We start from the raw sequence: 27,101 nt of genomic DNA, 5'->3' as shown, positions 1-27,101 counted from the left end.
CGTGCAGCCACGTTCCCATCCCTGCAGGGAGACATCCACACCCTGCAGAAAGGGCGATGGTCCAGCCAACCCCCCCCTTCCAACGGCTGCTAAAATCCCAGGCAATGCCTAGATTGTGCCTGCGTGTATGGGTCACGCATAAACCCCTGTGAGACAACGGCAATGCCAGTGATGGGCACGTGGTGGGACAGAAGAAAACAGAGTTCTCATGCGTGCAGCTCATTAACTTGACTTCAGAAGGTACGTCCCTATAAACACCCCGCGGAGACGCACTGCGCTGCCAACTCCAATCGTACTAGACAACAGAGACTCCCCTCTCTCACACCTGAATAAATACCCTAATCACAGAAAAAGCTTCAATCAGAGCTTACAACAATCCCGCAACACAAATCCATACAACGCCAGCTACATTAATGCTCGCAGTATGACTTGTTATCCACAAAGGAAACACTGCTGTGTGATAATGAAGGCATTCGATTGGGATTTCTAGATGAGCAACAAGAACTGCCTGGTTACTAGAGCATGACACTCCAAGGCGGGATGAATAAGCTGTTGATTGCTTAGATCTAAGTCACCTGTGGCTCCGTGTAGGAGTCTCCCCTTGCCCACCACCACCGTCTACTGGCTGGGATGGCCGCAAAGCCAGAGCAGTGGTGACTTCCTCATGTTTTTCGGCCAAGACCTGGGTTTTCCAGGCACGGGAATCATGACTGCATTAGCGCCACTGCCATGAAATTCAAAGAGGTCACAGGATGTAGCAAAGCAGAAGTGCTCACTGAAGAGGACCATTATCTTGATTAATTGAGGTGAGATAAGAGCTGTATGGGGCAATTTTTACCCATTCTTCTATCAAGAGGAACAGCTCACCTCCGCGGGCTTGCGAGCAAGCATTAATGCTTTTTTTCCCCCTGCTTAGGATTCTTCATTAAACCACAGTGGCATTTCTGCCAGCGCAGGGTCAGAATTACACTGCACAGACTCATTGTCTTTGCGAGAACAGTGTGATCTCTGCAACAAAGGCACTTTTTGCACTTGGAGTAAAATTATGGAAATTCATGGTTTTGCCTGACGTGAGGCTGGCAGAGAAGACGACATTGTTTGACTTGACCTCTTCGCTGCTGGCTGCAGCTGCACGTTAAGAGACAGGCCTGCCTGTGCACCATCAAGCATCGGTGTTTCATCTCACCTTCCTGGCTTGGGATGTAAAAAAGCCCTCAGTGAGAGTAGGCTGAAAAAAGCCTAATAATTCTCTTGGCAGCTGGAGTCTGGGCTGGAAGCCTTATTTCATTGTTTTCCTACTACCTTTCACTCGGAAGAAATGGAAAACGTCAGAGAAGTTTGAAAACCCTCTTGTTTTCATGTTCTCTAGCATAGAAAGAAAAAATGAACTTTCATCTTCCTTCGAAGTTGATTTTAGGTTAGCTTTGCTGGGGCAGTTCAGAGCACCAAAAATACATACATAGATAACTATATATATGACCATCGCATATATGTGACCATCATTAACAGGGAAGAATTTGGGGTTGAGTGAAAGCAGATGAAGGAAGCAGTGTTTCTCCAGGCATCAGTCTGCCACCCACGGGTTTTTCTTACTTTCTCGGCACAGATGTAAAACATTTCAAAAACCCAAGGGACATGTTTGGAGATGGTCTCCATTCACTGCCTATGAAAATGGGATGCTTCTCCCCAAAACACCAGCTCACTTCCACCAATGTATGTCAGCAAGAACATGACCTCACTTCCTTTTTGGAAAGAATGAAATGTTTACACAGGTAAGGAGGGTGGGGGCAGTCAGTGCTAAAAAGGAGCAGTTTGGGAAGGACAACAAAAACTTCAGGCATTGGGTCTTAGAGCAATTTCTAATAATTAAGAGTTAGAACTAGACCCGTCTTGAGAGTAGATGACCCTCATCTCCACCTGTTGCAGGATTTTCTTTGGTCTTTCTTATAAATATCTAACACGGGCCACTGGCAGCAATAGGACACGGTGCAGGGGCAGCTCCCGGAGAGCACCATACCTGCCTCTAATTACCTACCTGACTCTAATTGCTGTCCTCCCCGGCACCTTGGCACAGAGGGGAGAGGGCTGGAGGGGCCATCACCAATGCCCACCCTACCACCAGCAGCAAGCCCAGTCCCAGTGCCTCGGTGTGGTAGGGTCACTCTCCTGGGGTTTCTTTCCCCAAAGCATAAAATGATACCCCCCAAAGGTTACAAACCAGAAGAATGCCGCTAATGCACTTGGCATGCATGGCTACAAGGGGTGAAATGCACCTGTAACTCCGTACTGTACATTGCTCATGCAATTAGCCAAAATGTTTCCTAAAAGCACTGAGCTTTTTAGGAAGGACCAGCTGAAGAGCCGACAGGGGCTCTGCACCGTATACCTGTAGGTCCTTTACTCCCCCTGCCCCGCCCTCGCCTTTCAGTATCATCACTTCTTTAAAAATAAAATCAACTTGACACTGATTAAAGCTGAAAAACCCCACCAGGCCAGTCCTCCATGTGCCTGACTCCAGGGCCCCTTGATCAAATTGTTTTCCCTTTCCCCGCCGTTCCCGCGAACTCCTCCACGCAGCTCGCTGTGCCCACGAGGGACAGGGCTGGAAATGGAAGCACAGGTTTCCCCCCAGCCCCCAGCTGTCAGCGGCGGCTCCGCGAACACCAGTTCCACGCGCCTGTCCTTTAGGAGCCAAAACGCAGCTTCAGAAATGGAAATGAAAGATTTCCTTCCTCTTCCCCTTGCTCTCCCCGCTTCTTTCCCCTGCCAAGCCTGCTACAAGGCAGGGACTGAAAGCAGTAGGACTGGCTGAAAATAGGAGAAAAACAGGCGATGCTATTTCAGCTGAACCAGTCTGAGAACGAGGAGGGGAGCCTCTCCAACAGGACGCCTGGCCCTGACCCCAGCAATAATGCCTCGAAAACAGGGAGTCTATTTCTCCCACAGGAAATGAGTCCTGCCTCAATTAGTAGATTTTCCAGCCCAGATGGAGGAGGATTATTATCTACCATAACCATCAACGCTGCCTTCACCTGCAAAAACCCTGTCTGGTTTTAACCCTTACCTCTCCTTTCTCGGCATGTCCCAGCTCTTCGGGCTCGTTCCCAAAGCGGTAGCGAGCAATCGTGCTGCGTGCAAGAGCATCCCCTATGCAGGGGCTGTGTCACCAGGATGGTAGTCCAGCTACCCATGTGCCCCCCAGGTCAAGGCCTGTCCCATCCGAACTGGGCAGCACTTTGCCTGCAATCCTACTGCCCTCTGCAGGAGGGCACAGAAGTGACTTTGGGAGGGTCAGTGCAGCTGTGCAGACAGCACGATGGCTCCAAAATGAGATTCAACCCGGCACTTTAACTACCAGACCACCAGCACCATGCAGGAGTTATGCATCTTCTCTGCTTTCTGCTTTTTTACCCACCAAAACTCCCAGAACCCCTCATCAGATCAGTGACACTCCAGGAGGGACGTGTTAGTTTTCACTGTGCCCTTTGTAATTTGGAAACTCTCCATCCAATACTTCAGCAGGTCCTTCTCCTTTCCAGGCTGATCAGCCCTGGGTTGTAAATATGGTGAGTAGCTGCAACAGTTGCTGCTTTATGAGCTCAAGCCTACAGCTCCTTTAGGAGGTTGGGGGAGAGAGGGGAAAAATAATACATTCTGCTGCCACTGGAAACCAGATTATTCCCCAGCCAACACGCAAAACCTGCTCATGAATTAACCACCTCTTGCTAATCACTCCCACTTGATATTTATCACGGGTACGTTTCACGAGATGAATCCTGTCACCAGCCTTTGCAGGCAGTTGCCAAGTCCCAGGAGCAGCTGCAAATTTTCATTAATAAAATTTTTGGGTTCGCTTTGTTTGGGCTGGAGACTGCCACTTCCCATCCTGCCACCCAGTAAGTACGAGACAGCATCGTTACCGAAAGCCGCGTGCGGAGAGGCTTGGAAATTTTAAATGAAAGCAGATGTTGAGAAATGCCATTATCCAGCACATGCTACAGTAAATAGCATTAACATTTCTAAGCAATGGGCCCTGGAAATTGGATGTTGCGAGCATCACGTTTGCAATTAATATAAGGGACTTCTCCCGCAGCCCTTGTACAGGTGGCGAGGCGGTGAGGTCTCGCCTGCCGCTGTTAGCACGGAGGTAACTAGGTGTGAGGGATGGAGGCTAAATGCTCATCGCCTGCAGCCTCCTGCACGCCAGCAAGCAGCAACCACAGCGGTCGCCTCAAGTGGAGCAACCTCTGCAGCCCCACAAACTCAAAAACCAGGTATGGAGCCTCGCAGAGGGGAAACGAGCCTGTCCCAAATACATCAAGAAGCTTCACTGAGAGAGTGGAATGTCTTGGCGAGGGTTTGGTAGCGGGGGGCTGCAGGGGTGGCCTTGGTGAGCAGAGCCCAGCAGCTGCCCCGTGTCAGATCTGAGCCAGCTCCGGCTGCTCCAAAAGGGACCCGCTGCTGGCCAGAGCCAAGCCGTGAGCTACTCTGGTTGGGCCTCTGGGAGAGCAGATTGAAGAAAGGGGGGAAGAAAAACAACAACAACAACAACAAAACCCAAACCTGCTGTGCTCCAGCAGCTGGTAGAGGGGAGCGACAAGTGCAAGAGAAAGAACCCTGCAGCCACCAAGGGCAGTGCGGCAGGAGGGCAGGAGGTGCTCCAGGCGCTGGGGCAGAAGTTCCCCCGTAGAGGCCCCCGGTGCAGCAGGCTGTCCCCCTGCAGCCCACGGGCACCACGGAGCAGATCCCCACGCTGCAGCCCGGGGAGGAGCCCACCCAAGAGCAGGGGATCTGCGGGGGCTGCTGCCCGTGGGGGACCTGTGCTGGAGCAGTTTGCTCCTGACGGATGGACCCCGTGGTACAGACCCATATTGGAGCAGTTCTTGAAGAGCTGCTGCCTGTGGGCAGCCCCTGCAGAATCAGTTCGGGAAGGATGGCATCCCGTGAAGGAGCGGCAGATGACAAAGTGCTGTGGTAAGACGTGTTCCCCATTTCTCCTTCCCCTGAGCCGCTCGGGGAGAGGATGTAGAAGAGGGTGGATGGGGGGAAGCTGTTTGTAGTTTGCTTTTAGTTCTCACTGCTCTAGTCTGTTAGTAATAGGCAATAAATTACATTAATCTCCCTTACACTGGGCCTGCATTGTCCGTGGCTGTAACTGGTGAGCCATCTCGCTGCACTTATCTCAATCCACTTTTTTTTTTCCCCATCCTATTTTCTCCAACTGTTCTGTTGAGGAGGGGGAGTGGACTGCACGGTGGTGCTGAGCTACCTATTGGTGTGAAACCATTACAGGCAAAAAAGCTAACGAGTGCAGAATATGCTCCTTTTGCCATTCCCAATGCTCCCTTTGCCATTCCCAAAACCCAACATGAGGGCAGGGAGCCAGTACTGAAGTTAGCTGTCCCAAGCACTGTCCCAGGGCAGTCAGGAGGGCTGGGCTTTGCTCTGCAGATAGTTCACTTCAACCAGGCTGAAATCCTGGCACTGAATCCTCCCAGGTGCTGGCTGTGGATGCTGAGCCATTAGCTGAGTGCTAAGGGAAGAGCCCGGAAGCTCAGGTAAAGGTTTTGGTCTGGATGAGCGCTTTGCACGTCGGGCTCACGGTCACCCTTTCAGGAAGCTCTGCTGTTTACAGCAAGAGCGTCCTCATGCAATAGATCAGTTCCTTGGAGAGGTCAGCTCTCACCTGTTGGGTCAGCTCTCTATTCTCCTCCTGGCACTCAGGATGTCCATCCTTTCAACAAGCTGATTCCTTTACAACATGCTTTATTAAGCCCACTAGTGCATTTCATTGTGCCCATGTGCGTGGAGCAGCATCGCTTTTAACAGGGATCTGGGTGAATAGCATCCTCTTGCAATACACCAAGCACGCTTTGTTAGGGTCTGAATTAAACCAAGGGAATTCAGTTTAAAGTCACAAACGCTGCCTTTAAATCAAGGTAATGCCTGTACGTGCAGCCAGGAACCATCTCTTCCCACCGCAGCTACCCCGATAATAGGATTATTCGAGTGCTCTTATCAAGCCTCCTCGACGCTTTGTTCCGACCGCTTCCACACAGCAACCGTTTGTCACAGCACGCTGCTCCCTCCTACGCAGCGGTAGCACTGCTCCTGCAGAGCTTTGCCACTTCCCTTCCCCACCAGGAGCCTGCTTTGAAGGCCCATATGATGAGTAAGACCTGGCCTATATGATGCAAAGGCAAAGGAGAAGAGGCACGAAATGAGGGGGCAGCATGAGCAACTGCTGGAAGCAAGCACAGAAATCACAGCTCAAGCATGGCTTGAGTTGCCTCACCAAAGCACGCTTCCCGTTGCTGTCTGCCAAACACTAGCAGGTTTTCTCTTCCTACTTACAAGTCAAAATGCTGGAAAATTGAGGAACAGAGGAAAAATATTTGCTCGTTATCCAACCAATTAGTTGGTGGTAAAGACAGTGAGCAGAAGCTAAGTCTCCTAAGCACCACATTTTTCCTTTAAGTGCTGTAAGCAAGCTAATGATTCTGCAAAGTGCTAGAAAAAAATATTGTAAGCTATGGTATTTTTGAAACTGTGAAAATAATCTGGAATGCTCTCTTGTTTGTGGTGTTTGGTTTTTTGTTTTTTAATCTGAAAAGAAGTGATAGAAATCTCTGGATTCTTGGCTACCGAGCTTTGGGAAAGACATCCCAAAATGCTTTCCTCTGTGTTTCCTGCTAGTTGTAGCAGGCGGACCTTCATGGAGAGTGCCCCATAACACCTAGCAACCTCTACAGGCATTGCATATTTCACACCATCCCTGCTATTTAAGGGGTATATTAATATTCCTCGTGTATTGGAGGGATGAGATGACCAACTGCCCTGCAAACACGCGGGGGGTCCCCATACTCCCCAAGTGCTATCTCAAAGTGGGAGGCACCTGAAAATTCTCTTTATGTTCACCAAACTCCTGATGTGGCAGCGGTCACGTTTAAAAATACTGTGCACACACTGCACCACCGATTACCCAAGAGAGAATTTGGTTTGGGGTCATTATCTGTTGCACAGGGTGGGAAAGCGCTTCATTACCAGGTCCAGATTTAATACCACAAACCTCCTCACTTTTCCCACAGGTTCTGACCGAAATGCACACCTAGCACTAACACATCATAATCCTGATGGCTTTATATCATGGGTGTCACATAGAATTCAAATTATTTATTTCACTATCCCCACATCCCTCCCAAGCTGCTTCTGTCCCAAAATTGCCTCTTATATTTTCTGTATACAGATAGTAATAACTAAAATAACCATGTGGATGGATATCATGAGCCTGGAAGGTAATAAGAGGCAATGACTCCAGTGACTGAAATGAAGGAGAAAGACAGTTAATGAAATAGAGATGCCTACCAACATGTTTTAAATCAATTCACAGAGGCAATTTAAACAGCCGATCCTGTCATCATGTTTAAAATATGTCAATTCTGCTACTTTTTCCCCATTTCCCTTTTGGTGTGGTTTCTTTCGTTTTTCCCTCATGATTTAAACAAAAAATAAATAAATAAAAAAAGAAAAACTCACCTCCTTGGGTTCACAGCTTCAGCTTGCAGAAAGACAAAATCTACTGGGACACAAGAGAAGTAACTCCAATGACAGAGTGCCCTGGTTAGAAAATTCCTAATAAATCACCAAAAACAATTGCTGCTCCAATGCCACGTTTGACAAATTGAAAATAAATTGCATCAATTGCATGGGAGCCAGGAGAGCCCAGTTCAATATTTTCTCCCTAATACATCTACAGGTGCTAGGGAGGGGAGACTTTTTTATTTATTTTCAACTCCAATCAATAGCTTATTCTTCTCCAATACACCATGCTCAGTGATATTTAGTAAATACTCAGCTCTCCTTGTTATTAACGTGTCCATGCATACCAAAACATAGCATTTCCCCTGTTCTGTGCGGTGCAACCATTGTGCCATTCAAACACACAATTATGAGGTTTTAAGTGAAATAATTTGAAACCTGAAGTTTTTATTCAAAGATACTTCTCCACAGGAGCACCTCCACACACTCCCTCACCTCAACTCCCCTCAGAAAAGAGCAAAGTCAACTTCTTCTCCAGAACCCGCTCTTGAGGTGTGCTGGTTTTTCACCCGTCCAGCACTGCCGATAGCCTAGCACCACTGATGCTATTTCTTTGCATTTCTGTAGCTCCAACAGGCCCCAGCTGTTGGGGCCAATGTATATATTGGCCATGATTTCAAACAGGAAAAAAACAAACAAACAAACAAAAAAACAACAACCACAAAACAAAACACAAAACTCTTTTGGACCCTACTGATACATCACCATATTCCCACCTACGCCCACTGTCATACAGGAATATCAGGTGAGGTCCAGGTGCAAACGGGCAGCAGAGTGATCAATCCTACATAAAGAATATCATACCCAAACCTCTATGCGGACACAGATATATAAATTGAAAGGTCATGGTCAGACAACGTGATCATTCATTCTAAATTAATGGTTGTTGAAGTTAAGACTAGTAAAGCACTCCTTATGCATACTTGTTAGACCATTTCATTTCAGGACCTACAGCTTGCACACAACAGGCTGTTCTCCCTTAATAAGGAGACGTTGGATATTGTGATTTCTCTTTGCTGCTCTCTGGGTGGCCCCAGGCCTTATTTTGCTGCATGTTATTCATAGATGGGATATTAATTTTCTCCTGGGTTTTCCTGTGGTGCTCATCGCTGCAGCACCTGAGTGCAAGCAACTCATTAAGCAAATACTGCCCCATCCTGTGCAGGGAGCAAGGGCACAGTCCTGTGGAAAAAAACAAATAGGCTGTGATCACGTAATTAAGCTTCTGTAATTAGAGTCTCTTATAATGCAAATATAGACTGCTTTCAGACATAGACACCTCCTCTCCCTGCTGCATGACCCTGCAGGTTGCATGGAGAAAAGACAGACCCTGCTCCAGTCGACCTGGCAGCCTTAAGGCTGCGAGGACAAGGGACACATGGGACATCCCAGGACAAACTGCCTCCCCTGCGGGTTTTGTCAGGCAAATCCAGCCAGTTTTGATTCTTCTGAGCAACCCATTCGCATTGAATGTGACAAACACATGTGATTCTTCTGAGTATCACACTCTCAACACCAGGCCCAATGCAGGGAAGAGATTTTTCTGATGTGCAAGGATTTTTCCAAGGTTAGAAAAGTATTTTTGCGACCCCATAAAAAGCACCAGTCCCTCCCCCAAATTGCTCAGTGTCTGGAGCTATGCATAGGTCTTTTTTACAAAGCCAGGGAAGATGTATTTTCCCCCATTAGCTTCAGCCTTGGAAACTATCAAAAATATTGGCTATGATTTTAAACAGGAAAAAAACCCAAAGCACAGAACAGCTCTGCTGGCCCCAACTCTCCTCTTCTACCCCTCCCTGCAGAACAAACAAAGCCTGCGAGCCTGAGGAGGACATCTGGCCATGGAAATTTCAGCCCAAACAGTTACAGCTTGGCATGGTTACAAGCAGTGGAAAGCAGAATCTTATGTGAAGTGGCAGGCAATCTTAATAACAGGTTGTGTGGTAACGCAGCCGTACACAGAGAGATTTGCATAATGTGCAAGTCCTTGAGATATCTGCTACTACAGGTTTCATACCCTAGATTTCATACATGCAATTGCAAACATTTACTTCCTGACTGGGACCTGCTAGAAACAATTTTTGACAGTGCTAAAAGTCCTCGCAGTGCTATGTCAGTGCATCTTGCCCGGCTGCCAAATGCATAACCCCCCAAAAAACATGGTGTCTCCAGCCCTGAGCCCTCCATACGGTGCCATCGTCCTTAGGGCACGTTATGGTCCCAGATCTGCGGGGAAGCCAAACCCGGTCCATCAGAGCCTGGCCCGATCTGTAGATACCAACTTGTGCAGCTGGTATCTGGAAAACAGGCTACAAGGTGGCCCTAGGGAAAGGGTCCAGTGCCCACATCGCTGACAGGGATGCGGGGATCAGTTGGGGCAAGCAGCCCCAAGAAGGAGCTGGATGCAGATCTTGCACTCCCCGTTGATGGCACGGAGCAGGGAGGTCTGCTCACCCCATCTTTCCCCCAGGAGCTGGTAAGCTGCCCTGCTACAAATCCACCCATGGCAATGAGCTCTGACTTGCTCAGAGACCTCAGTGAACCAGACCAGGGCCCCCCAAGGACAGAACGGTGAAAAGACTGCCAGCAAAGAGCTCCAGCATCGCTACGGTTCCTGCTCCAAGAGAAGTGGGCTCCACCACGGCCCCGCTGAATAGCTGTGCCTCTTCCATTAAGGGAAGCATAATTCTGAGTCGCTGAATCCCCGGCAACAAGCCCATGCAATTGTGTTTGTGTCTCTACTCAGGGTAAGAAATTAGTTATCTGCCTAAAACAAGCAGGCAGTTTCAAATGCTGTATTTGTGTAATTTGCATGCCTCAATAATGTTTTATGTATTATGCTGCTTATAAGCTAAAATGTACATGCACGCTCCTGCAAATTTAGGTAAATTATGAATAAATTAAATCTTATCTAAATAAACAAGTGTCTTTTTGAACAGAAATGCAAGCTGTCATGAATATTTAAGTGGACAAGGATAAATCCTCTTCATACAGTGTTACTTCAAAGAGGATTTTAAAGCTTCCTGATTTTTAGTTAGGGGAAAGTAAAGAAAAGAAAAGAGGAGGGGAAGGAAACCTCAGGCCCAGCTCTTCTCTGGGGAAATCACTATTGAGAGATCTGGCCCTGTGGAGACAGGCAGCGAAAGCTCTTTTCAGGAGGCCTGTGAGGGCTTTGCTGCTGCTCTTGTTTCGTGCTAGGGTTTGGTGGGATTTTTGGTAATTTCCTACTAAAAGAAGACTTTGAGACTGTTTTTGCAGAGAAGAAAGCGTGGTGGAAAGCAGCATGGAGGCTGGTGGAGAAGCAAGGCCAAGCCAGGAGGAGCGGGGAGCAGCCTGGGCAGGAGCAGCAGGGCCGTGGCAGGCTCTGTGCGAGCGCAGCAACCCCCGGGGTCCCTTTCCCTGGCCACACAGTGGAGATCAACATGCGAATAAGGTATCACGGAAGAGCCAGATCATCTATCTTGTCTCCCCGCCAGAGCCTATCCCTCCTAATTGCTAGTCCGCCCGTGCTTAGCCCTGGTCTCACCCACGACACCAGGGGGCAATGTGAGGCTTAATTAACTGAAGTCTGTAAAGAGCTCGAGATCCTCAGATAAAAGGTGTTATGGAAGGGCAGAGTGTTATCAGCTGGAAATAAACCCTGGATAATCTTCTTTCATCCAGAACTAGATGTCTCTTAATAATGCCCCGTCGGCACTGCGGTGGCCCTGATTAAACCCCATCTGGCGCTCCAACAGGAGGTGTGCAGGAAACCAGGGGGCTGCAGCTCTCAATTCATACTACTTTCCAGCACTCATATACACCCCCTTGCTGTCTTTGACCTGGGAGCCTTAAGACAGCTCACAAAAGGATGGACACGGGCACACTGAGGACAAAAACTTGCAGTACTCAGCTGGTGAGAGAAACACCACCAGAGCACCGAGCCATCGGCCTGCCACCGGCACAGAGAAGCAGGACAGGACGCCTGCTACAGGGGAATATTATTCACATGTTCTCAGGAATGACAAAAGGAAAATTGCTCTGGGGTTTTAGCTGGTACCTTGGAGAAATGCAGTCAATTTTATTCAGGGAGGAAAAGAAAAAAAAAGAAAGGAATAAAGGACCTGGTTAGCTAGATTCTGCTTTAGGATGTGGAGGTTTGCTTGTGTTCATGTTGGCTCTAAAGCATTGAGGACTGCAGGACCCTCGGGCACATGTGAAATAGCTCTGGGAGAGCTTGGCCTGGCACCCACCAAATGCCCAGCTCCATCTCTCAGCACTAAGCACCTCCTGGGGAGCCTGGCCAGAGAGCTCCTCGCCGAGCCACAGGTGGCCACGGGAAATGAGCGGCAGGTGCTGATGGCTGGGGCGCAGCAGGGACCCCATGGGAGCTCCCCCGCCAGCCCCCCACGGCTGTCCCCAAGCTGCCACCGCAGCTCTGCGGGGCCCCTTCACTCTGCACCTGCACGGGGGCTGCTGGCCACCCCTCTCCCCAGCGGCAAAGCCACCTTTCCCACTAGCACCTGATCCTCCAACATTATTTTGCATGTGAGATGCCCGCCTGTCACTGTGGTAGTTTAAGAAACAATAGTCAATAGGGACAAGCTAAAAACACCCCTAATGAGCCATTTCAAAGCACACTGGGGTTGCATATATTAAGCGAGTGTGTATGGCAGGGTTATCATTTAAAGGTGTAGAATAAGCAAGCTGGCTTAATAATTAATGCGTGTGTTATTAGGAGATAATGGCAGTGGCACTGGAACGTGCAAAGCAACTAATGCCATTTCAGGCTGAGCTACAGTAACACAGAGACACTTAATGAACTGCTAAAAGACACTGCTCACAGTGCACCCCAGCACCAAAGTGGGGTAAATCATCACATCAAATGACCACAGCCCCAGCGCCAGCACTCCCAAGACCACTTCAAACCCTGCGCTCTCCTTTCCTCGTGCTCCCCTTCCTCATGCCACCCATTCTTGACACATGGGGTCACTCATTCCTCCCTTGCCAACAGGCAGGGATTTTGCTGTGCGACCGAGCAGAGCGGGGAACCCAAGTCCTTGTCCAAGCACCGAGTCCTTCAACAGCAGCAGAGGGGCAGCAGAAAGTGCATCCCTGAATGAATTCCTTCCTCCCCCCAGCCCTTAGAGATGTTTTCATCTTTCAAGTTTTGAACAAACTGGGAGAAAAAGATGAGGGAAAAGAATAGATCTTTCTTTAAGGTCTGTTGGCTTGTCAGATCTTAGCCTTTAAATCAAAGCAATTTTTGGAGTCATACGAAAGCAAAAAGGCTTATGAAATTGGTACAATTGGATTTTTTTGTTCATTTCAGTGCATTCTGCATTCTCACAAGTTACACGGATTGGTTTTGTTTCGAGACACTGGATAACAAAACCAGAGGCCACTGTCTCAGCTCAGCCTCCCAGAGAAGTCGTCAGTTTTGTCCTTCCTGAAGGATCTCCAAGACTCATTTACAGAGGTACTTGGTGGCCTCCCACCTGCGCTATTTCAATTCCACGCTAATGAATTAGTCCCAGTCCTCGTTCAGCCCCTGGGGAAACAATCTCATCCTTGTTTCAGCTCAGCTCTTTATGAAAGGCGTAATTACAGTTCTAGCTGGGGATTTTAGTCCCGAGTACCTCTCCGCAATACCCATTTGCTTCCACCCCTGCAAGGAGACAACAGCACATGCCTAGAAACAGCAGCTCAGCGCAAGCACTGCAAATCCCCTCCTGCCCTTCAAAACCGAGTGGCTGTGACACCCTAGGAGAGGCTCCTGCGTGCAAGCAGACAGGATTTGAGCTCGGTCTGGCCCATCCTCCAGTGGGAAGGCAAATTGTTGTGGTTAGCAGATACACAACCATGCCTCTGAATGCAGGGCCATTGCTTTCCTGCGTGTCACTCCTCACAATGCATGCAACGCTTCCTATTCCCATTAACTCTCAGCAACCTTACACAGGAGGTACCAGCAGCAGTAGCAGCATCTGCTCTCTTTGGAGAAGTCAGGGCTCTGCCAGGCAGTTCTCCATGCCGCTCTGCTATATCCAGCCATAAGCCCTGAGGAAGAGAAGTTTGACAGCAAAAATGCTGATGCAGTCGTAGCAACAGAGCAGCACGTGGAATGGGTCTCTCTGGAAAGCTGTTGAGATAGCTTCTGCTTATCCGGTTTTGTCCCCCCATGACATTTAATCAATCAAGCTAACTTGGGAGCAGGCTTGGGGGGGAAATCATAAAGATGTGTCCCATTTGCCTTCCTCCCAGCTTCCAACAACAACAAATTTACAGCGGAGGGAGGGCAGGGGAAGATGAATGAAATCACCTAAGAGAGGGAAATGAGCAAACCCAAAAAGGCAAGGCCTTTATTTAAAAATATATAGTTGAGAAGTCTAATCACAGAGCACTCAGCTGTGAGGTCTATCCATTATCAAGAGACTGACAACACATACCAGTAGCCAGTCTGGGAACTTTACTTAATAAATCAAAGCTGACAAGCACTCCCAAACTGATATAAAAAGGCTCTTTAATGTCTGTGACCTGCATAAGTTTTATTCATTTTACTTTCTAAAATAATAGATGAATAGCAATCGAAAACAATCTATTCTCCTCAAGCGGAAGCCATACGTCTTTATTTTTCAAGTGGGTAGGGAGGCTGGTTATGAACAAAGAAAAGCCCCTGGGAGGGGATGCTCATGATGGAAAGGTGCATGTGCACCATAGGCGCCTGCGATGAGGACAGTAGGCAAATTATCTTGCAGCCTAATGAGCACAGGGGCATTTCTAGCTTTCTAGGGAGGAAGGGGGGAGTGGAGCCACAGCAGGAGCCTGCAGGAGGGTTGGTTTAGCGGACTCCCTAAATGTGTTAGGGACCAGTCCTCAGCCTTACTGAGCCACCCATCAAAACACAGCGAGCACTGCTGAATTTGACCCTGCGGTGAGGAAGCATTTACCCAAACCATGCAAGGTGGATATGTAAGGAAGCACTGCCAAAGGGGGGCTCCTGGGCTGGAAAAAACCTTGAGGTCTCCCCATCCTGCTGCCTCAAGGTGGGATGAGCACTGCACGCCCTCCCAGTGCTCAATCAATGCTTGTCTGCATTGAGGAGCTCAATTAACAGCAACCCCCAAAATCTCTCCCAGATGACTTTATGGAAAAATGGGACCCTATTTTCACTGATGTCTTAAACACCTCTCTAACCGGCTCATGTCCTCCTCCAAATGCAGCGCTCCACTGGCATTTCCAGTTCAGCGTCAGCGAGGGTTTCGTCACACGCGGATCAATAAAGTCACCAGCCGAGGACAGTTTATTGCCTTAGGAAACAGCCGTCTGTCCCTTCCCCAAACAACCCGTTACGTTCAGCTTTTCCTCCCCACAACGTAGATCTCTACATAACCTAACCCTCACTGAAATGTCAGCTTTCTCCCTCGCACAACAATTTTCATCTCTCACCTTCCCACTCCTACGTACATGTGCAAGTCAAAATTGAAACTGGTTTTAATTCTATCACAAGAACCATCGGCTAAGCATATCCCAGCCTGGGCTACGGAGTCCCTGTAACATGCAGAGAAGCCAAGCCCTCGGCTCGGTAATGAAAAAGGCACAGGGCAGAGCTCAGCTCCTGGTTTCTCCCCACATGCAGATGCTCCGAGGACTCATTTTCCTTCAGACCACCTCTCTGACCCAGTACAGTTCTTTCCCCCTTTCTGAGCGAGTTAGCAGCTACCAGTAAACTAATCCAAGTAATTGTTATTGACATGTTTCAGGGGCTGGTCGGATGCTCAGCTCCACATATCCCACAGCTGGGCTAAAATAGCTCCAGATGCAAACAGCATCGCTGACGCCTGTCTGAGCACCCAGCTGGGGACCAAACGACGTGACAATCAACGGGCTCGACATTTTGGGTTCCCATCCAAGCCTGCAGCTCCCCCCTTTTCTGCCAAGCAGGTCTTAATGATTCCATGTTGCAGTGCTCCTGCCAGCATGTATCCCTGCCACACGTAAAGGATGCTTTTATATCCTACGTTTCCAGTGTCAACAAAGTTTCTAGGAAAGAGTAAAGAGCTTAGACAGAAGTAATGAGCATCCCCAAGGGTACAGATGACCATCACGCCTCCAGAAGACAGATGCTACAAATGAAGGCACCCTGCTTAGCTAGAAATGTTGCTTCAAAGAATAGCTACTACTGCTTTGGAATTAGTAAAAACTCCCTGACAACTTAGACTATCAGCTTCCTTGCATTGTTGTTGTTTCAAAAAAAAAAAAAAAAAGTTTCTCAACTGCTATCAATTTCGATCACATTATGTATATTGCAGCATGGCAAAAAGGAGATTTGAATTGCTGCGTGTACGTCTCTTCCCCCACCCCAACTCTCGGCTTTCAGAAGAAATAAGGTTTGATCTTTTCAAATGTAAATTAAGCAATTTGCAAAATATGTATTTTGGCATATCGGCAACTTGGCTTTCAAAACAAACTGGGGTTTTATTGATTCCATGAACCACCACCAGAGTTATCTGCGGACCATAATTTTCAGCTTTAATGAGAAGAGATGCTTTTCATTTAGAATAATAACTGCCGTGCTCTTATGTTTTGGCCCATGCCCTCCTCTGCCATCACTGTCTAGCTCCAGGGGCACGGTGCAGCAGAAGCATGGAGGGATGCTCCTGATAGCCTGATCCAGAAACCTAGGCGAGGCAGAAGGGAGCCTTCCCTCGACGTTAATCATCCTTAATTCGCATCATGGCTACAAAGTGGTTGGGAGGATTGGTTTGGAATAAATCTCTATCTTTCCCTGAAAGTTTGATCAACTTCCAACCAAACCAACTTTCCAGTGATGAAAGGGACCATAAAACAGCAGCGCTACTCACCGTGTTATTTTTTCCATGGACTCGTGCTCTGCTTAGCTCGGGGAGCAGCACTGCCGTAACGCTGACTACTGCATCTTTCTTCATCTCTGCGCCTATAAACTTTAATTAGTCCCCTCTCTCCACATCGGGATGGGGAGAGCAGATGATTGCCCATTTAACAGGCGGTAGAGCTGTATGGGGGGGTGGCTATGTGACGCGCCCCAGGTTCCCCTTCCGCTCCTAACCCTCTGTGTGCCCTTGCAGGACCAGCAGGACAGCCCTCCCAAGCCCTGTGCTACAAACGTGCTGCGACCCACGTCGTGACACCACGGGAAATGCCTGGCACGGGGCTGCCATGCACAGCAGCGCAAAAAAGAAAACCAAGGGCCCCAACCTCAGTTCCCCCAACATAACAAACGTGAAACAGGCATTTTCAAACATTTTTTTGCCAGAAGTTTCCATTGTGCTGGGTGACAGACCCCCATCCTCGCCAGATGCCTTGCTAAGAGAGAGTACCTGCTCCTAAAGCACAGCTTTAACGGGAACAGGGAAAGCTGATTGACAGGAGGGGTCACCAGGGAAAATTTTCTCTACCTATGAAGCGAGAAGAGCGATTCTGCTTTTATATCCCAGGAACAACAAGGATAAGCTTCTTAACAACTGTGGGATGCCCAATGCTCCATTAAGACAACATCCCAGCAGACAAAAGGATCAGACTGAATGCAGGAGACCAAGGAACATATTGCGCTGAAAATAAAATCCAAAAGGAGCAGTTCACAGTTCAGCAAGGAGTCTTGGGTCAAACTCAGCCTTTTGGGATGTTACATCCTGCCCTTCCACAAATGTTGCAGCGATCAAACACTCCCGATGCACAAGAACACAGGTGGGAGCAGCAATGAGAACAAGAAGAAGCCAAACCCCCTGAAAATCAGGGGATTATGCATGGTGGGTGTCCGAGATGGATACACTGCGCCGACGGCGTTTCGGCAATTGCCTGCCTCCCTGCTGATCTGCAGCCCAGGAAATTAGGCTGCGTGATGACAGCTGAGATTCAGAGCTTTATTAAACATGATACCGGGAGATATTTTCTCTTCCAAACTATCTCAATTATTGAGTTATTTCAGGTTTGCTCTGGCCAAGCATGGCACAGAGGCAGAGTGGAAGTGGCTTTCGCTCCAGCGAAGCTCCCCCAGGAATTCACTGTTAGGTGAGGCACGAAGCTTTTTGCAAAGCCAGGGCAAACTGGAAAGGGCTTGGGAAGCGGTTTCAGCAGCCTCGCTTAGAGCCTTGGCACCAAGCATCTCAGAGCTGGGAAAGGCACTGTGGCTCCTGCTTCCGTGCCGAGGTAAACTGAGGCAGGACGAGTGTCATCCTTGTCCTAAAGGAGAGGTGACGCTCCCAAACACGCATGAGTTCCTTCATTTCTCGTCCCTAACACAAAGGGCGCCCCAAAAACACCGTGGGAGGAGAGGTGTGGGGTGAGCTCCAAGCACAGCACATTGGATTTCCAGAGAGCCCCGGGAGCTGCAGCTGTGCTGGGAATTGCTTGACTTGGGCTCTTTCTCTGAGGAGCTGCAGCACCCAGCCCAATTCCAACCGGAAAAGTGGGCAGGATATAGAAAAATGCACAAGCTAAGGAGTTGGAGACATGAAAAATATTTGTGAATGTAAACAATGCCAAGCAACTAATGGAGTTTGCTTTGTTTTTTTAAATCCAAACATTTTAGTGTCAGCACTTCCGAATTAAAGTAATTTGACGTTTTAGAAATAAATTCCTTTCGAAAGAGCATTTTAAATTCAAATTATTCTAAAAACAGAACGCTAAAGCAAACATGAGGGTTAAATAATCCCAAAACCCAAAGCAGAACATTTTGCATAGTTTTACAACAATCTGCTTTAAAATTTATTTTGTGAAAAAAATGTACTGGAATGCTCCTGCCGCAGTTTGACCCATGTTATTAGTTTTTTCCTCCAAAGCTTTTGGCTCAGCCACAGACCCGATCTATCCTCTATTTAGAGAGACTGACATAGTCAAACCTCCCGTGGTCAGTGCGTACCCTTTGCCCAGGCATAAAAGAGCCTATTTTCAGCTTGGCCCCATTAACACGGGCACAGACCCCCCCACCTCCCCACCCCAGACTTCTTCAATAGTAACATGAATATCAATAAAGCATTAATGAGCAATTTTCCCAGCTTCACCGGCTCTTACTGGAAATAAAACCTGACATCCCTTATGTCATTGACTACCTCTCATTTACCGGCTCGCCTGCGCTGACAGATAACCAATAGCCTCTTGCATTCGTTCGCCTCCCAAAATAGCAGGTTTTCACCATGGACCTTAAGCTGTGTCTGGGCTTCAGCTCACACTTTGGCCAATCTCGGATGATCTGAATCCCAGCCAAGGAATATTCAAGCGCTTTCCTTTTTCTAAGGCAGCAGCTAACGGCTCGCTGATCGCTGCCCCGGAATGCAGGCAGTGACCAACTCACCGCTGGTCCCTGCTGGAAGAAGGACACAGCCAAAAAAAAAAAGGATGGGATATAACAGCCTGATGCAGAAACCAGTTGTATGCTCTCAAAACAAGGATGCCAGCACCCAGAATGAGCAGTCTGCAGCATCATCCACCTCGATTTTGGTTTGCAATTCGCTGCTAAGCTTGCGTCTTCCTATGCTGATCTTAACCGCTGAGCTCACAGCGGCTGGGGCTCAGGTGAGAAATAACAGCACCTGCCTGGCGAGATGGTCACGTCCCCGGACAGCATCTCCCCCTCTCAGAGACCTTCCCCTCCGGAGGCGAGACCTGTGGTGTTCTCTGATTCCCAGAGAAGCCAACCCAGTGCTGCCTAGCTCAGGACTTCGAGCAAGACAGATGGGTTAGATGATGCCTCCGGGTTCCCTTGAGCCAGTTTTCTTATTCTGCATTTCTCCAGGTCCAGGAGGAACTCTGCTTCCAATAAAAACAGCTGATGTGTGTCTAAGCTTCCCTAAAGCCCTCCAGGGATGGAGGGCTCACATCCTCCCCACATAATCTGTCCCAGGGCTTCTCTTTCCTCACTGAGAAAAGGATTTTCCAGATGCTCAAGCTAAATCTCCCTGACTGCAATTTAAATACATGCCTACTGCTCTCCCGCCTCCATGGTCACTCACGATTCCCCTCTGCTTTGCAGCAGCCTTTGGCTGCTCCGTGCTCGGCTGCTTGCAGACCACCCCAGAAAGCAGGAGAGAAGGTGTTTTGTTGGCATAGGAGCTGCACGACCTTGCAAAAAAAAAGAAGAGGGAAAAGAGATTTGGCTTTTAAATGCTATACAAGAGTTTCATCAGCAGGGGGAATGGGGTGGTCTGGCAGGGTGAAAGCACTGGTTGTGGCTGGAAGGTTTGGCTGGCCCCGTATGGTAGCTGGGTCTGGGGAGGACCTGGGAATGCACGGAGAATGCAGTTCCCAGGGAAATAAGATATTAAAAAGAAAACAACATCAAAACATGGGAGCCGGGGACCTGTTCTCCTTTTTGAGTCAAAGGTTTCTGGTTGAAGAGATTTTCCTGCTCTGTCATTACAAGAAACGTCTGCAAGAACTCTCCCCCAGCGCAGAACCATTTCCTGCACCGAGATGGGATTTTTTCCCTTCCCCTTCCATACATCATTTACAACATACTGCAGCGATCTACCAATGTCAATTTAACTCCCTAACACGCAGCAAAAGAAACAGCTACAGATGCATTTATTCTTCATTTCTCCGAGAGGCAAGCGAGCATCTCAGTCTGCGGCCCCCAACCCTGCCACGAGCGACCTTCCCTGCTACAGGCAAAGGGAGCAGCAGCCCTGCCGCAGCCCTGCGGACCCGGCGCCACGGGGCCCATCGGGGGCCCCCGCTGCTGCCACAGAGCTCTACCCCCCTGGTTGTGCCCGTGCTCGGATGCAGCCCTTCCCTGAGCCGTGCAGCGTGCCGGGATGAATACGCTTAGATCTGCTTTACTCAGCACGGCGCGCCACTTCCACTGAAGGCAGGCGTCACACCGGCCGATTTAAAACTGGAAATCCTACGTGTACAGCTCCGTGTGCTGTCCGCCTTCAGTCCAGCAAGTGGGGGAATGCAAGCCAAACGCACACCCGCCTGTGTCCCAGCCCTGCTCCTGGGGGCAAAACTAAGCAAGCCGGGGGTGAGACTGCCTTTGAGCTCCGATGCTGCCCTTTGTCCTCATCTATCCTGCTCTACAAGGGAAAACCAAATGGCACGGCCCCCCGAGGATGCAGCTGGCTCCTCAAGCCGACAAGAGCCCAAGGGCGAGCTGCGGAGCTTCGTCTTGTGAGGAGAAATCCACAGAAGTCAAAATTTCTCAGAGCAAGAAGGCAGTTTTGACACAGTTTTCATTTAGAGAACTTTTTTCCTTTTGCAAGGGAAAACTGCTTTAAAAATGTCAAAACACTTTATTTATTTATTTATTTATTTGGAGCAAAATGACATTTCACTTTGAAATGTCAGTTAATTTTTAGCTTTGAAAGTTTTACAAGATGAAACAGTCGAACTGATTTATTTTTTTTTTTTCTTTTGACAATATCAAGGCGTTCTCAATGAGCCTGGCTGGAACCTGTTTTTGGAGGGAAGTGCACGGTTTGAAGAAAAAATAAATAAAATCAGTGCTATTCCGAACCTTTAAAACAACGTTAGAGAATAACAACAACAAAAAAAAATCATTTGGATTCTCAGAAGGCAGAGGAGAAAATTGCCTGCTAGACCGTGCTTTATGCCACTTTGGTATTTACAAGTTTTACTTGCAGCAATTAAACTTTCTGAATGGATTTCGGTGATTGCTAGCTCAGAATAGAAAACCTAATGCTGCTTCTCCGATTCTCTTCGCCTTCTTAATCCGAGGAGAGGCGGGAATCGTTGATGCTGCTGCAGGAAGAAAACAGGCTCTGGAGGCGGGGGCTCACAGAAAAACATCCCCAGCTCACTTCGGAGCTGTCGAGAGCCCCCCGCCAGCGCTGGCAAGAGGACGCGGGCAGGCAGATGTGTCCCTTGCCTTGCTGCCAGCACAGCCAGCAGCCCCCCGCCTCCTGGAGCCCATCAGCCAGGATGTCGATGGCAGTGCAACGAGTGCTCAAATCGTGGCCGATCCATCCCTCTTTCGCTGTTAAATAGGAGGAAAAAGACCCAAAGAGATTCTTCTGGCGCCAGCCCTGGCACTAAGCCTGGCCGTCAGCACTGTGATGAGGGGCTTTAAAGGACAGAGAACTGTGGGCTCCCCAGGTCACTGGCCCAGCTCTCTGCAGAGACCAGGGAGGAAAGGAGCCCTTCCACATCCACAGGCTGCCTGGCAAGCTGGGGCTGTTTAAGATAAGCACGTGGCTTCCCTTTTCAAGTTCCCTCCTTCAGATTCCCACTGGGCAGATGAACAAGCTCTCCCGAAGCCTCCACCAAGCCCAAGGTGATCGTTCCTGCTAACTCTCAGCTCCACCAGCCCAGCTTGGCTTGTTTGGGTCCGTGTTTCACAGCAAAACTCTGTGTGACACAGCCAGAGTAATGCGGCCCCCCTCTGGATGCCCGGCCCTTGGGACATCCGAACGAACAGCTCCACTCGTGATTCGCAGAATCGTAACAGTTGGGAAAGGCCTGGTCCAACCACCCCTCAGCCACCAATGTCACCCACCAAACCATGTCCCCAAGCACCACGTCCAACCTCTCCTTGAACCCCCCCCAGGGACGGTGACTCCACCACCTCCCTGGGCAGCCCGTCCCAACGCCCGACCAAATTCCAGCTAACAGGACCCACTTCTGTGCGCGAAATCACTCGCACAAATCAGGTTTGTGATTCAGCGAAGCACTTAACTTGCATGTTCTTAACTCCCATTGATTTCGAGAGCCAAATGGCTTTGCTTAAGTACTTGCTGAAGATGTTTTGGCCAGAGCGGGTCCTCTTAAAGCACTGGCAATGACCCTAAGTGGATTGCAAGGTGGACACGCGCGCAGGAATGAGATAATGCTGTAAACTATGACCCTGGGTAAAAGCCAAGCAAAGTCTGCAGAGCTCGCTGCCTCCTGCCTACAGCTGCTCTCTGGTACTCTCAATTACAATCCCATCAGCCCTGAAAGCCACGTAAACGCTGCACATAATAATCGCCATAGAAATTTAAAGCCGGCAAGCTTTGTCAATGAATAAGTGTTCCAAAACAGTAAATTAATAAATTCCCCTGAATCCATAATAGATACATCTTTGTTCAGCCAAGGAGCTTTGATACAAATTGTAGCTTTTTAGGACTGCACTGTCAGAAGCGTAATGTATCACCCAAGAGTGGATCCGAGTTCAAAAGTACATATAATAATATAATTAAGATAGCTTGACAAGAATGTATTTTAAAAGTATAAAATACCTGCAGGTATAATGGCTTCATAAAGTCTGTCAGATTTACTTCTGCTGTGAGGAAATTTAAAATGGTTTACTCTAATGCAATGCAAATTAAGCCAAGGATATTCATATAAAGCAGTCCCTAAAAAAAATCTGGTGGAGAGAGAAAAGAATCAGGAGTCAAGAGCAGCCCAAACAAGGCATTTAGCTTTGGAGGCGACGCGGTTGCTCAGTGTATCAGGCACGACCAGGCAGGACAGTGTCTAATGCATCACTTTCCCACTGGCTGCAGGTAGGCACAGCAAACTGATGATCCTCCTTACAGGTTTTTCTTATTATCCCAGATTCCTCACCTAGCATTACAGCACTGATGTGTTTTATATAATCATTTGCAGGTGGAAAGTGATTTTCCTTTTTTTTTTTTTTTTCCTTTTCCCTTGCTGCACCGAAAGCTTGAAATAATAGAAATGTGCAAGTGAGAAAGAGCGTGCAGAGGATGGAAACGGAACCCAACCTTGGAAAAGTTTCAATACTTTCATCTTTGGGCATCTCCTTTGCAGTGGCAGGCTGGGGCTCAGTGTCAGACACTTCATGGCACTGCATACCAGACCCCTGCTGCCCTCCAGACAGCCTCTGCACCCAGCAACTTAAAGCAGAGTAAATATTTTCCTGATTTCCAGGAAGAAAAGCCATTAAGAAATCAATAGCAGAATACTAATAAAATACTTTTCACTTCTCAATTTACTTCTCTCCAATGGTTGCGTTCAGGATTTAACTCTGAAGCTCTCCTGCCATGCACAAATATCTCAGATATCACAGCCAGGGAATGACTTCTCCCACCTCCTCACTTTTCATCATGTTGATTTTTCAGCATTTCACTCACTACAGACGACACGAACTAGTCCAATTGACTTTCTGACTAGAAGATGATGTGTGCAAATGCCGCCATGTACAGCACATGAGACTTGGCTTCTCTCCTCTTTGATCAAAATGCTTTTGTGCCTCAGTTTCCCCCCTCATACAACAGAGACTTCCCACCTCCCAGACCCTGATGAGATCTGTTCAATAGAGCAGCTAACAGCTTTGTAGGAGTGTTTCTTCCCATGCAACAGAACTGCTTTGCTGCGGTTTTCATTCATTTTCCCATCTCAAAGAAAACATATTTTTAAGCTTTAATATAATGCTTTAGGGTGTCTTTATTTTTATTTTTTGCTTCACCATTTTCTTGGTGAAAACAGATTTACGTTCTGTAACCAACTCCAAGAGGTGGGCTTCAAGAACACAAGACGTTGAATATTAAGAAACTCGCAAGCACCAGCAGTGCCTACGAGCGTGGAACAGCCCCACTCTTACCGCCGTCTGGAACGAAGTTGCACCTCCCTCTCTCTGTTCACTCTCACCCGAAGCTCTGCCTGCCCCCACGCCTCTCAGTGTGCCATAACCAGCACAGTTTTTTAGCCAAAACGGCTGAAGAACAGGGAACCTAAACATTCTGCTAACGCTGGGAAGAAAGCAGAGAAGCGTGGAAAAGAACCAGGCACCCAGCATAAAAAGCCAACAGCCTCAGCACCCGGCCAGCCCTCTTCGCTCTCCTCTTTTATCCCCGGCTCTCCGCGGCGATGCCGGGTGGCTGAGGCACAAGCCGTGCCTCGCCGTGCTCCCCACCGTCCGGCACAGCCCGAGATGCGAAGCAGTTCGCAACAGACAGGGAGGGAACGGGCTCGTCCCTGTGACAGGTGGCAAAGTGCTTCGCTGCAATCGCTGCTGTTAAGTCGCAAAAAAACAAAGATGTCAAGAGTCTATGGGGAGAGCTGGGAGGACGCAAATCAAGATACATTTCCCAGAGTCTATGCCAGGTGGAAAAGGGAAGTGTGAGCTGATTAAATCTGTGCTCGCGTCAGATGGGGAGAGGGCTCCTTCCATCTGCTAGCTCACCAGCGAATCCCCTGGCTGGTATCACCGAGTTATCGTGCTTTGGCAGCCACAGGTTAGCAGAGACTGTGTTTGGGGAGGTGCACGTGTGTCTGGACGTGTACGTTTGCGCACACCTTCCTCTGCGTAAACAGCTCTTATCTAGTAAATTCAGAAATGGAGAGAGAGAAAAACACACCGATCCCAGCTTGGGTGCCGAGATTTCCTGGATTCCTCTCTTCCAGCTGGCCATGGGATGATTTCTCGCCTGTGCTGGGCAAGCCCCATCTAGGCAAGGCCTTCCACAGCTCGAAATCTCCAAGTCCTTCCTTTAACACGGTGACGTTTTCCATTTCCATCTGCAGAGCAGGAACATGGATGCTTCCCTCCCCGTGGCTTGACGGTCCAATAAAAGTCTAAGTGCCACTGAAACCCTCGCAAAACACTGCCATGGGATAAGCAGCACTGCATTTCCCCTCTCCATGGCTTTGGGAAGGCAAAATACCTCCTGGCACCACAGTGGGAGTCCCATAGAGGCAGCAGCAGTGACACAGCAAGCAACAGGCACGACAGAGATCGATTGTCCCCCGTCTGTGCCTACCTTAGAAAGCATTGGCAATAAGAAGAGACACAGCGGCCCTGGCAGGAGGCGGCAGGACCACGCTGGTGACCCCCCAAGCTTGCTGGTTTCACGCACATCGCCATGACCCCACGTGTCCCCCTCAGGCAGCCCGGTGAGGGCAGCCTGCAGTCGGCTGCTCTCCAGCTCTCTCCCAATGCTTCCCACCCCACGGGCTACAGGGACCGGTCCAGCTCTGTGCTGCGTGCACGCCGTGCGATGCTTCGTTCCTCCAGCTGCTGCCTCAGTCTTACCCAGAGAACTAGCCTAGGTAGCTCCCTTTCTCTCCTTTTTTTTTTCTTTTTAAAATTTTTATCAGATAATTATCACGCTCCGGAAGTCAATGCTTTATCAACAGACTAAAAATATACTCTCTTCGCATTTGAGGATCTTTTCTGCTGAGCGCTCAGTCTGACATCGCTTTCTATGAGGGTTAACGCTAAAAAAAATGCTTCCCTCTATTTCAGCTTTTATTGGCAATCCATTCTCATTAAGCCAAACACATTTGTCTTCATAACGTGTACTTCACAATTACAATATCAAAGGGTTCGTATCTACATAATAAAAATGATCTATAGAATAATACAAGGGGAAAACATCATAACATAATGTTGTTATTAATGAATCCAATGGGACGTAGGAAAGTGATATTCCCATGGGGCAACTCCACGCCCTTCACTACAAGTTATTATGAACTGTGGTAGGCTTCCAGATTGGCACCAAGGGGTAAGGAACAGAAGATGGAAAATAAATTAAACCAATAATTCCCCCAGTGACAGATGGAGAGCGGTGCATGCAGGAGCAGCATCTACGGAGGGCTGTCTTCAGCGATACTCTGCCCACAGCACCCGAGGTGCAGAAATAGGTGCACTCGCCCAGAAGCAGCACCAGCCCTCTCTGCAAGTCCCATGCACAAACCAGGGTGCGGTGATGCTCTTCTTTGCCTAGAGAGGGGCTTGGTGGTCCGCAGGAGCTGCTGTTTGCTGTGGGCTAGTGCTTGCTGGGCATGTTTTGGGAGCTAACAGTCCGAAAATATGGGAGCAGGGACTGGCAGAGCCACCAGTCCAGGCTGCTGCCATTACCCAGCAGCTCCGTCCCGACAGCGCTCGGCGCTACAAGGGGTGCTCCTATGGAGCCAACAGCAGAGGCAGGGCAAGGCTTTTCAACACCCAACTGCTTAAATTCCTTTGTGTCTCCCAGACAGGATTCAGCAGAGCACCACTGGGTTGATTAAGCTATATTGTACGAGATCACAAAGAACAAGGAGGAATAGAAGGGGAAGGTTCCTCCAGCCAGCGAGGACATTTTGGTCCACAAAAGTGGGGGAGGAGGAAATAACCCTAAGCAAAAAAGCCAGTAAGGCAGAGCTCGTCTGCAGTAAATAGGGAGACACTGCAGAGATTCAGAGCAAGAAAGGGGGATTAAACTCCACAGGCATGTAGCAAGCAGAAATAATAATAATTAATACTAACAATAGCAGGGAAATGAGAAAAAAAACAACAACATAACAAGAGATTTAAGTCAGAGGTAAAATAAGACTGAAATGGGCTTCTTGATGTACCCCGTCCACCCAGACCTCCACCCAGAGCAGACTGCACTGTGCCGTCCACCCAAACCTCTGCAATTGTGTCCCCGAGGGTCTGAGCAAGATGGTCCCCCCTCCCTGACCAAGGCTTGGGAGTCCCTTGGCTCAAATTTTAGAGAGCCAAAATAATAATATAAAACAGAGCTAAGCCTCTGAGCCAAAGTTTGTCATTCAGTATATGTGGTCCCATTTGTTTTCCAGCAAACCGAGAAGGCAGATTTTAT

The 27,101-nt window shown here is 48.7% G+C and overlaps 1 protein-coding gene and 1 long non-coding RNA gene across 9 annotated transcripts in view; one reads left to right on the top strand and one right to left on the bottom strand.

Annotated features, from left to right (window-relative positions):
• The window catches only part of KIRREL3 (kirre like nephrin family adhesion molecule 3), a 317,515-nt gene that overhangs the window by 223,060 nt on the left and 67,354 nt on the right, over positions 1–27,101 (bottom strand). For 2 of the 8 annotated variants that reach the window (XM_083808120.1, XM_083808119.1), the window contains exon 1: positions 3,065–4,319. The exons of 2 other annotated variants lie outside the window; for them this stretch is intronic. In XM_083808120.1, coding sequence (XP_083664246.1) covers positions 3,065–3,191 — 127 coding nt within the window. In that variant the 5' untranslated portion in view covers positions 3,192–4,319. Of the gene's footprint in view, positions 1–3,064; positions 4,322–27,101 lie in introns of those variants that run through there. 4 more of the 8 variants (XM_083808116.1, XM_083808115.1, XM_083808121.1 and 1 more) reach the window with 4 other exon arrangements.
• Positions 7,538–25,942, top strand: LOC310885152. Its single transcript, XR_014574574.1, has 2 exons — positions 7,538–14,120; positions 14,152–25,942. It is a non-coding gene; the product is annotated as an uncharacterized lncRNA (long non-coding RNA).

This window comes from Anser anser (assembly GCF_964211835.1).
Source record: "Anser anser genome assembly, chromosome: 22".
NCBI lineage: Eukaryota > Metazoa > Chordata > Aves > Anseriformes > Anatidae > Anser > Anser anser.
This window is presented reverse-complemented; position numbering and strand designations above follow the sequence as displayed.